The sequence below is a fragment of the Nelumbo lutea genome, chromosome 5, assembly GCF_056320005.1.
Source record: "Nelumbo lutea isolate HS-2025 chromosome 5, American lotus-T2T, whole genome shotgun sequence".
Taxonomy (NCBI): domain Eukaryota; kingdom Viridiplantae; phylum Streptophyta; class Magnoliopsida; order Proteales; family Nelumbonaceae; genus Nelumbo; species Nelumbo lutea.
This window is the reverse complement of record NC_142688.1, coordinates 36194744-36206146: the sequence shown is the minus strand read 5'-3', so window position 1 is coordinate 36206146 and position 11403 is coordinate 36194744. Positions and strand designations below refer to the sequence as shown.

At 36.7% G+C, this 11403-nt stretch overlaps 1 protein-coding gene across 1 annotated transcript; it reads right to left on the bottom strand.

The window, feature by feature from the left end:
- Positions 1–7224: 7224 nt before the first annotated feature.
- On the bottom strand, positions 7225–11080 carry LOC148851707 (uncharacterized). The gene is made up of 5 exons (XM_088947413.1): positions 10640–11080; positions 10012–10513; positions 9698–9899; positions 9111–9596; positions 7225–7985 (listed from the first exon to the last, which is right to left on the bottom strand). Exons 1-5 carry the CDS (start codon positions 10995–10997, stop codon positions 7542–7544), a joined length of 1992 nt encoding a protein of 663 aa, XP_088803539.1. The 5' UTR covers positions 10998–11080; the 3' UTR covers positions 7225–7541.
- Positions 11081–11403: the final 323 nt, after the last annotated feature.

The window sequence follows — 11403 nt, the reverse complement described above, 5'->3', positions numbered from 1 at the left end:
GTGTGGTAGCAAGCCTCCATACTCTCCTCTCATAATTCTATGGAGTGTAAACAAGCTCCTATTTACAAACTCAAAACATGTTTACTAATTTTCAAAAGTGGGACAAGTCAAAAACTGGTTTTAGTATAAGAAAACTATTTTCCAAGATATATGTGCAAGTATTTTCTTTTTTATGTAATTAACCAATCAAGCCCCATTGGAATGAGATTAAATCCAACAATCCCCCACTTTAATTAGTTAATTTCATAAGTCTCCCTCAATCTAAGTTAATATCGCATAGTTATGCATACAAAAGGTGTTTGATAACTTAAACATTCTACTAGTACAGATATCCCAGAGTTTTGTCAAAATTATTCGTGGCAAGATCTTAAACCAATTATTCTCATGACAAATTGGAGATATTCATACATATTAAAATGTCTTGTCTCTGCAAGAGTTTAAAAAAAAAAAAAAAAACTCAACATTGTTATGCCCATGTGTTTCTTTCCTGGTTTCAAGAACAATCCCAAAAGTAAACCCAAACTCTCATGAGAAATGACACCACTTCTATGTTATATAAAGTTTCACTATGTTTTTCATTACTTAACACATTTCAGAACTTCGTTAAGAGTTTAACTCAACATTTCATTATAACGGATAAGACCGTTTATGTTGCGATGGAAAATTTCTCAATGTTAATGCTAATAGTCACATCGTAGTAACTTATTGTTACCTATGAAACGCAATTCTAATGCTTTCAATTCAGGTTGAGTTACTATTACTAGTGACTAAGTAAAGGGTTTTAATCCCATCTTGTTGCCATTCTTACACATTCTCGAGTCAAACCTTTGGTAAGAGGATCAATCAAGTTTTTACTTGACCTCACATAAGTTATAGTGATGACTCCATCTTAAATCAGTTGCCTAGCAAATTCATGTCTCATACTTATATGTCTAGACTTACCATTGTAGGTACCACTATAGGCTCTCGACAAAATTGTTTCATTATCACAATAGATGGAAATTGCAAGCATATGACTAAGCCAAAATTTTGTATCCAATAATAAATTCATAATCCATTCAGCCTCTTTTCTAGCAACCGTTAAAGCTATGAATTCGGATTCAATAATCAAGAGAGATATACAAGTCTATCTCTTGGATGCCCAAGAGATTGCACCCCCACCAAGGACAAAAATCTATCGAGAGGTGGACTTGTTATCTCCATTATCAGTAACCAACTCACATCATTGTACCATTCTAGTACAGTTCAATAATCGTAGTAGAATAAGCCAAGTCCCAAGGTCCTTTTGAGATACCCAAAAACTCTCCCAACTGTCTTCCAATGCTCTACACCAGGGCTACTTGTAAACTGTCTAAGTTTACTTGCTGCATATGGGATATTAGAAACATGGAGAACATTCAAGATAGTTAATGCATTTTCAAATGTGAAGTTCAATTCTATGTTGCCTCTTCAAGCAACTCTAACACATGTTTGGCTTCTCATCTGTACCTACTGGCCATAATTCACTTCTTCATACATCTTGAACAAGGACTTGTCCTTGCAAACATAGATTATGGCATCTGAATCAAACCACCATCTAGAATATGATTCTACCACATTCACTTTTTTTGGAGATGAGAGTTCCTTGTAGAAGTTGTAGAGCTGGTTTAATAAGGCGTTCAACATATGTACTCGGCACAAAATTGAATCATCTTCTCAGTTTGCTATTTCTTCTTTAGCTTTTTAGTATCTTTGTCTGTGGGCTTAGAAAGAGGTTAAGATTCAGATCCATGAGATAATACAATTTTAGTGTGGTTAGAAAGAAGATTATCTTGTCTTGCCATCAAATAAAATTTACTCCATCGAACTGGTCAAGTTGAACAAAGTCTTGATTCATCATCTTGATCGAAGTCATACTTGCTTTCGCCTCCATTACAAAATAACATTCTAAAATGGTTGGAAATCGGGGTCACTGAAACTTGGAGAAGAAGCTCTAAGGCATGTCTAAAGACACTGTCTTTAGAATGTTATTTGTCCCTACTTAGTTTTACTAAGTTTGTTGTTGGGTTACAAGCAAATTCGATCCTAGGATACAACAGAATCTTAGGCGAGAATTTACAACCAACAAAGTTGAAGAATCTCCAACGAAACCTTTTATGATACAGTAATAGATCAAATTGAGAGAGACAAAAATGATTTTTGAAAAACTTGTGTTCATTTGCTTGATTCATGCTCATTGTATAATTTTTAAAAAGTCATGGAAAAGAGGAAGGTACTAGTTCAGAAAAAGCTCCTTGAACAGTCACAATTTCAAACCTTGTGACTGTTAAAAGGTAATTAACAGTTAATTACTGTTTACTTTGAATAGTGCCTCTTGATCACACCTGATCGAATCATGACTATTGAAACATCAATGGTCAGTCTCACACCAAAAGTGTGCGAAGTACGAGCAAAGTGTGTCTCATTGCACCGCACGCGCGTTGCGTGGTAGCAAGCCACCATACTTTCCTCTTATAATTCTAATGAGTGTAAACAAGCTCCTATTTAAAAACTCAAAACATGTTTAGTAATTTTTCAATGTGGAACAAGTTGAAAAGTGATTTTAATTTTAAAAAACTATTTTCCAAGATATATGTGCAACTGTTTTTTTCATGTAATTAACTAATCAAACCCCATTGGATTTAATCTCTAATGACATTAAAATCCAACATTAGTCAGTGTGAGGATGGACATAATCTGATCCATCAAATAATACATCTAAGCTAAAGACAACTAAGACCAAAACAATATCTAAATTAAACTACATTAATTATATCGAGAGTGAAAACTTCCTTTTGTCATCAAAATCTACGAACTAACTCTACTTCCATGGTAGGAAATAAAGTCTCGTTTTCCACATTGAACTTGCACATCTTTTTCTTGTTCTCCATTGTTATTCAACTTTGGTTTTGTTTTAACTTATGAATATGTTCTTACATTTAAGGGTGTCAATGGACCGGTTTTGGATTGGACCCCGTCCAATCCAAAATCAATTTGGACGGATTGGATGAACTAACAAGACATATTGGATTGGATCAATCCAGTCCAAAATATTTATTACATTGGATTGGACCTGGTCCATCCGTAACAAATTTAAATTGGATTGGGTTGGATTAAGCCAATATCTGGTCCATTGATATAAGATAAAAATATATGTGTCAATGGACAGGGTTTGGGTTGAAACCAATGTAAATCAAAATGAATTTGAACAAATTGGATGGTTCAGACATTGAATTGGACGGTTCAGACATTGTTCCAGATATTGAATTGGATCGATCCAAATTGGTCCAAAACATTCATTGGATTGGATTGGACCTGGTCCATTTATAATTGACTCACAATGGACTGGATCGGATTGGACCAAATCCAGTCCAATTGACACCCCTACTTACATTAGTGGCAATCTCTTAGAGGTCCTCCATGATAGTGAATGGCAATGCTATCCCTACCATGCCAAATAGGATCCTTTCTCAAGAATTTTGGGGGACTCACTACCCAAGGTTTTGCAATATTTTCATCTTATACATGAAAAAAGAAGAAAACAAAGAATAAGGTTGTGTTTGGTTTGCAGGAATAGGGGTTTGGAATCGGAATAAGAATGGGCTATTCTAATTTCAATTGTTTGGTTGGGTAGAATCGGAATATCATTCCCATTCCTAGTGGAATGGTCACTCCCTCCTCCATTCCTCCTCTCTTAAAAATTTAATCTCGTTTCTGTTGATTCTAATTTTCATTCCCATTCTTGTCTGAACCAAACAACTATGGGAATAGACCATCCCGATTCCATTTCTGACTACAAACAAAATGGACCCAAGTTGTTTAAGATTCATATCACAACAATGTAAAATATTGGGCTTTTTTAGTTCGCCTGAATTGACCAAACGAAACAATAAGCTATTTATGCATTAAAACAAGCACCTTGTACTAAAAAGTCAAGACATATGAAGCCCAACTAATCACTTGGTTTTCATACGATGATGTGCTTAGAAATGTTTAAGGAGATTGGTTGTAACGTAATGTTCTTGTCTACAGGAGTTTCAAAGTCTAACATGTTGGATTCATAAAATACTAGGCCAGACTATATCCAATATCTAATACATTAATGTAAAAATTAAGAAAATTACATTTGTGTTTCATTAAATATGTGTAGTGTTATAATCAAGGTTCAGAGAACTAGACTGGGCATAGAACTGAAGAAGGGAGAGGTTCACAGGTTAGAGGTTTGATCGGGGTCGAACCAGAAATCAAACTGTGATGTTGTGGCACATACATATATATACTATGGGTCATATAAATACTATATATGAAATATTTTACAATTTTTAATGTACTTAAGTATGAATGGATGATAAGCTTCTTAATTTTTTAAACAAATGACTAGGGTTCAAGCCTTTTGAGTTATATTTTCTTTAAAATATGTGTTTAATAATGTAATATGTATAATAAATAATTGTTAATTACCATAAGTAAAGAGGTGGACTAGTGATAATTAAGTAATATGTGAGAATAAGATGTTTTAGGTTCAAATCTTATTAATAATATTTTAAAATTTCACTTATATATGAACCCAAGTGATTTCATGAAACCAGGACTGGTTCACCAATTTTTCGGTTCAACTGACCAATCAACCGGTTTCGAATGGTCTTTAAATAAATCCGATTATTGGGATACGACCAAAGTGGTTAAGGAACCGGGTTGCAGTTCAACCAACGGATCCGGTCCGGTTTTCTAAAGACTAATTCTTAAACATTATTTCCAACGCAAAGGTTGAAAACTACGAAATATAAAAAGCATTTATTTGGCCGACATTTTGATATATCAAAATAAATAGTTGTTCATGACCAATCTAACTGATCATATGGTCAGATTCCAGTATTGATTTTAGGCACAATTAGTTTCATATACTGTTTTGTGTGAACAGTCAAACCATGTGTACGAACTAAAATGAAAATCCATAAAAATGGGTAACAAGAAAAGGACATGCATGTGTGTGCATCATGTTAGCTAGTGTAGGATCATAAATTCAAACCTCAATCTAGGCACTAAACTGATTTTCAAAGCATTCATGTATAATTCACTATCCATATATAAATTGCAATTTGAAGATTTAAATATTTTTAGTGGAAGGAGTATAAATACAAATATATACATACAAATACATACAAAATAATACAAAATGTAAAGTTTTGCACTCTATATATTTGCATTTGTGCTCCTTTCAAACTAAGCCTAAGAAAATATTCACCATAAAGAAATGATTCAATTTACTCACTGAGTTACTCATTTGAAAAAGGGGACAGTAGAATCCAGCTTTTCAATTCTAAAACAATAGTATCGAAAGAAAGTAATATTCACAACAAAGGTTAATTAAATCATAATTATTGTTAATAAATTATTATTGATTTGTAATTAAATTTAAATAATTATTGTTAGTTAATAGTAAAATAAGTAAATTACTGTTTATGATACGTAATTGAATGGCGATGGGGCAGGGACCATCCCTGACCCCGACCACTGTTAAGGATAAAAGTTATCCTCCATCCCTGATCCCTGATGAATATAGGGAACCCGAATCACCAATTCTTTTAATTAAAAGCATTTTTAGAAAACAGATATTCATAATATAAAGAATAATTTAAAATATAAATAATATCTTAAATATATTTATATATGATATAAATAATCTATACTATATATACAAAGCAAAGTGTGGTCCATGTCAACTACCCTCTCGTTTCACCAAACCCCCCTTCCTCCTAGCTCCCTCTGACCTGCACCACCTTACTTTATATATATAAATAGAGTACTTCGATTCTAAGTTTTATGTTCGGACTAAATGGTCATACCATGTTAGCACCTCACTGAGGGTAGCTGTGCTTACCATTTACCTAAACCAAGAGGATTTGTTTAATATGTTACTATTTGTATGTTTGTAGGCATAAAAAAATCCTAGAAGCCAAATAAATAATGGGCTTTCAAGCCCAGGGCGCTAATTCTATGTAGACAAACCCATGGCCCAAGGATTCAAATGTACCAAGCCCAAATAGGCTTATTTTTTATTAAAATAGTTTGGCCCTTTACCACTAACTCATGCAAAATTGAGTACATATAGGAATTAACCCTAACCCAATATCTCGTTTACATGGGATTGATTAAAAAATGGGCTGAAGTGACAATCCTAATCATAGGCTATAAGTAGCAGTACTTAAAGAGAATAAATTGTCTCTTTTTCACTCTCTTATACATACTTAGTAGTTCTTTCAATTTCACCAACATTTGAGAATTGCAAGATATAACACCTGCAAATTCATTTCAACTCTATTTCAAGCTAGAAAAAAAAAAATGGAAGAAAAACAACTTCTACCCCACCCTATGTTCTGGTTCAATTTTACTAGGGTCAATATGGAAAAGTTGCGCTAAAACAATAATACATGTAGTCAATTACTTTTTTTTTTTTTTTTGAACGTCAGTGGGATCAATAGCTCCACCCCAGTTTAGGCGTGTGCCCTAGTGAAGAAAAAAAACCCATTCAAACCTGCCAACTCAAAATGCAGTCATATTTTAAGACAACGTTCCTTTTAATCTCAGTTATCTCGGTTCAGACTGATTTATTTGGTCTTGCGTTCTTAAGCGGGTATCACCTTCAATTGATGATTTAATATTGTAGCCAGTTTTTAAAAAATATGGTTAACGTGGCTCTGTTAACCACCGACAGAAGGAGCATTAATTAATTTTCTCCTACTTAAAAGGAGCAAAAGCTTTGTTTCTCCTTTCTATTTACTTTGTTGGAAGTTCTTACTGAATTGTATTACTCTGAGTTGTAATCTGAGCATAAATGAATGCATTTGCCTTTCTGCCTTCAAAACAAAAATATACAAACAAATGTTGACAAATACAAAGTCTCCATTCTTCAATGGGAATTTAGGTATCTTGACTTGGGGATGATAGTCCATGTAATTAGATCTGTTGGTCAAGAACAGATTTTTTTTTTCATTTATTGGACTACAAAAATGTCTCCTTGCAAGAGACCTGCATTAAATATTTCCTTAATACTTCCCCAGTTGCTGCATCTGAGACTAACAACCACACGCCGAGTTTGCAGAGGGATTGACAAAGCAACCCATCAGCTGCCTTCTAGCATCAGCATGTTATCATCAAAAATTAATATCAAATACATAAAAGACTAACAACAGTCCCTATACCTTGTTTGATTCATAGAAAGGTGGTGGGTTTGATGCCACCAGATTTTATTTTATTGATTAAAAATTTGATTACAAACCCCTGGAAATTGGAATAATACAGTACAAGGATACAAACATGACCACGCTCAAAGCAAAACCAACCCTTAAATGGTGTTAATTTCTCTCCAATAGGTAGGGTTCTCTGCTGAGCCTGTGACTGAAGAAGATTACGGGATGTAATCTTCTATTCTACATTTTATTTTTATTCAGTGTGGTAGGGTTGAGAAAACCCAGCTTATATTCACACACAATACATAAAGCAATAAGGACTAATTAAAGAGGCTAGACTCTAAAATGAACCAGGTTAACATCTATGTCTTTCGGCACCTTACGAGGGGGAGGAAACTTGGGGAGTGAATTTGCTATATGTTTGGCTGCTTCTAAGTATGAAGCATACTTGTTTATCACCCCAGCTGTTTTCTTGTCACTGCTTTCATCTTTAAGGGCCTTTGGTTCATTGTCAATCGTCCCTACAAACTTCTTCTCGATCATAGGCAAGTTACTGAAATTGATTTCGTTTTGTTTTACTGTAACATCATCCAGAAGTACTGCTCTCTTCCTGAAGGACCAGTTTCCAGTTCTCCAGTTGAAGTGATACAGTGGAAGGAAGCGTTGGCCATAGATGGCAATGAATTCCATTGCAGCCAGAATGAACTCGAACTCTTCCATGGACATATAGTAGGGAAAGCTAACTCTTGTCCATCCGGGTTTTACACCAGAATAGCCCTACAAAATAAATAATAATAAATGAGAATGATAGCATCAGCAATGACGATTATTACTTCAATTAATTAAGTTAATTAACTTGTCGATAGATAATTCGATGTGGAAAAACTGTTAATGAGTCAACCTCCGGGCATCATTCATTATATGGACTTGACTTTGAAGAAAACAAAATTCTGGGCTTGGACTTTCAGTTCAGGTACTACTGCCCATGTCCATCGACCCCATATTTCCCAATAACCATCACGGTGTCAAACGGGCCGGGCCGCCCGTGGGCCAGTACGCCCCTGCATTACCAAGGTCGTGCCAAGTACAGCCCATAACTCGGGGTTGGGCTGGGCCTAGGGATTCAGGCCCACGGATGGCCTAATTCATAAAATTTTGTTAGTTTTTAATTTTATCAAAACATTGCACTAATTCATATTAACTTTTAGTTTTTAAATTCTTATTAAGTTATTAATTTTAATTAGTTAACTAATTTATTAATTTACTAATCAATTAAGTTATTATGTTTAATTAGATTACAGACTTACAGTAAATTAATACATTATTTATGAAAAAAAAAAATATCCTTGCCTATGCACGGTCTGGCCCCCTTCCCACACTTTTGCGCCGTGCCAGCACCACATGTTACAGTGCGGGTGGTACCAAAAGTGAGCATTCATGACCATGAAAATAAGCTTGAGCACCTCACACTTGGACGCCTCACATGCACATCTACGGTGCATTGGAGATGTTCCCAATGTATGATAGGATACACGTGTGAGGCGTGTGTGAGGAGCCCCATGTGAGGAGCACGTCCGGTCTACTCTTGAGCAAGACCATTGACACAGTAGGCTAACCATAATTTGACTTCTATAATAAGAAACATGTACAGGACGACTCATTTATAGAGCCACTCTGAGATTCAGGGAGGGTATATATTTCTCTGTGTATTTAAAATAAAGAAAAAGTAGAAAGTAAAAAGTCCAGTTTGGGTCATATGGGTAGGTCAGGGTTAGGGTTCAATGTGGGTGGGTCGCAGTACTCAACCCTCACCCAATCCAACTCAATCCACCCATTTGCCACCCTATTTAGAATCAGACTTTGTCATTGTGAACCATTAATATAAACTATTTAGTATTTTACCTTCTGAATGGCAGATCGAAAGGCAAGTGAGAGGGGCTCCCCAACGTTGAGTAAAAGGTGACCATAGGGTCCAGCACAAGCACACCCACCTCGAGCCTGTATGCCAAAGAGGTCGTTGAGAAGCTTGGCGACGAAAGGACCATGGAGAGGCTTATCTCTCTTATCCCCCGACTCTCTCCACATATAAAGTCCTCTGTCTCTTGTCTTTCTACCATCAACTTCGCTCTCTGATGAATTTCTAGTAGAAAACACGAGGAAAGAGATGATTGCTAATCTTGGTTCACTAGTATTTCCTAAAATCCAAATGTTTGGATTGGGGGACAGCCTTTTGAGAGCTGCCTTTACGTAGACATGCTCCTGTGCTTCAATTACGCTGTAACCAATGTATTCCTTCACCCAGAAAGCCAGTGCTGCTCGTATCTTCTGGATGATCGGTGGGGTGCCTGCATCTTCTCTCTCTTCTATGTCTTCATAGTACAAAGTATCCTAAAAGTAATTAATGTGTTCACAATCAGCCATTAAAGGAAACTTAATTATGGGTCTAACCAGAAGATAAATTTCATTAAATTAAAGGCAATTAGGGTTACCCTTTCGGAGAAGCCATTAACAAAGCTCACAGTCCCTCCTCCACAAGTTGAAGGTGCAGAAAATTTTAACTGGTACAAGGCCTTGCTCATCAAAAGGATCCCAGGAGTCCCAGGCCCACCAAGGAACTTATGAGGGCTAAGAAAAATTGCATCATAGCCATCCAGCTCTCCTGATCGCATGTCGATCTCCACATATGGACCACTGCACCAATTAAATTAAATTAAAACCAATATCAATCAGTATATATCTATTTGTTATTGGCTTCAGAATAGATAGGCCATTTCCATTTAAAAGCTAATATTTCTGCACACACCTCGCAGCAAAATCGAAGCATGCAAAGGCACCATGCTGATGAAGAATTCGAGCCAGAGCGCGAGTGCCAGAGTAGACTCCAGTGACATTACTACAAGCTGAGAACGAGCCCAACATAGGACGGTTGGAGGACTTGTAAGTCTCAAGTTGGCGTTTCAGAGTTGCCATGTCTATCAATCCGTCTTCATCGATACCAATCTCCACCACCTCTGCTAGGCTCTGGCGCCAAGATAAGATGTTGGAGTGGTGCTCAAATGGCCCAACAAAGACCACCCATCTCTCATCCTTCTTGAGTATCTTGAGCAGTCTATCTCTCATGCTTGAAGGAACCGCAATTCCCATCACTTCTTGGAGGCGCTTGATCGCAGCGGTGGTGCCGGAGCCACAGAATAGGAGTGCATCGTCAACTCCCCCACCTAAGCGTTTCTTGACGTATTCTGTCGCCTCATGCACCGTCTTCGTCGTCCGGTACCCCACAAAACTATCACTCGTGTGAGTATTTCCTGCAAAATACGACCGAGAGAAGAAATCAAACTAAATACACACAGACAGAGCTTATTTGGATGCTAGATACCTGCTGATGTAGGTTGAAAGAGAATTAAAGAGACGATAAAATCAAAGAAACTTACCATAAAATGGAAGAACATCATTGCTGATGTAGTTTTCAATGTAGCGAAGACCCCTCCCAGAAGCAGTGTGATCGGCATAGGTGAGTAGACGTTTGCCGAAGGGAGTGTCGAATTCGACATCGGCTCCCACCAGCTGCGAGCGCAACCAGGCGAATTTGGTCTCAGCGGGATCAGTCCTCTCCACACCCATATGAAGCATCCTGAAGGACTCTGATCCATGCTGAGTGCTATCGTCTGACTCTCGTCGACTTCTTCGCATGGATGAACTCAATTCCTTGGAGAATTTGTTACCATGGTGTCCATCTATAATTCTTGGTTCACGTTGGACATCTCCTATAACGGGCTGCTCAAATTCCATACTTGCAGAAGTATGGAAAATAGAAGACTACTGAAGGTTATAATTAAGGAATTGAATAAATTAAAATTTGGAACGAGAATGTCTTCTCGTTAGGTTGGGGTTTGGGTTAAGTTGCTTTGTGGTGGGCTATATATAGAAAGAAGAGCTGATGAAGTCACTGTCGAACAGTGGGTTGTTTGGACTAAAAGATGATAATTTAATAGACTGTGTCTTCACTGCTCACGGTGTGATATTGGAAAATAAATTCCTCATGCCACAATGGCGGAGGACGTAATGACAAGAAAGCAGCCGATGGCACATGGCAGCCGCCTGCTCTCTCATGAAAGGTACGCAACCTAGAATTTACAGGGTGAAGACAGATTTTGAGCCAACTCAATTGGAAGATTTTTTTTTTTTTTGCTTTTGG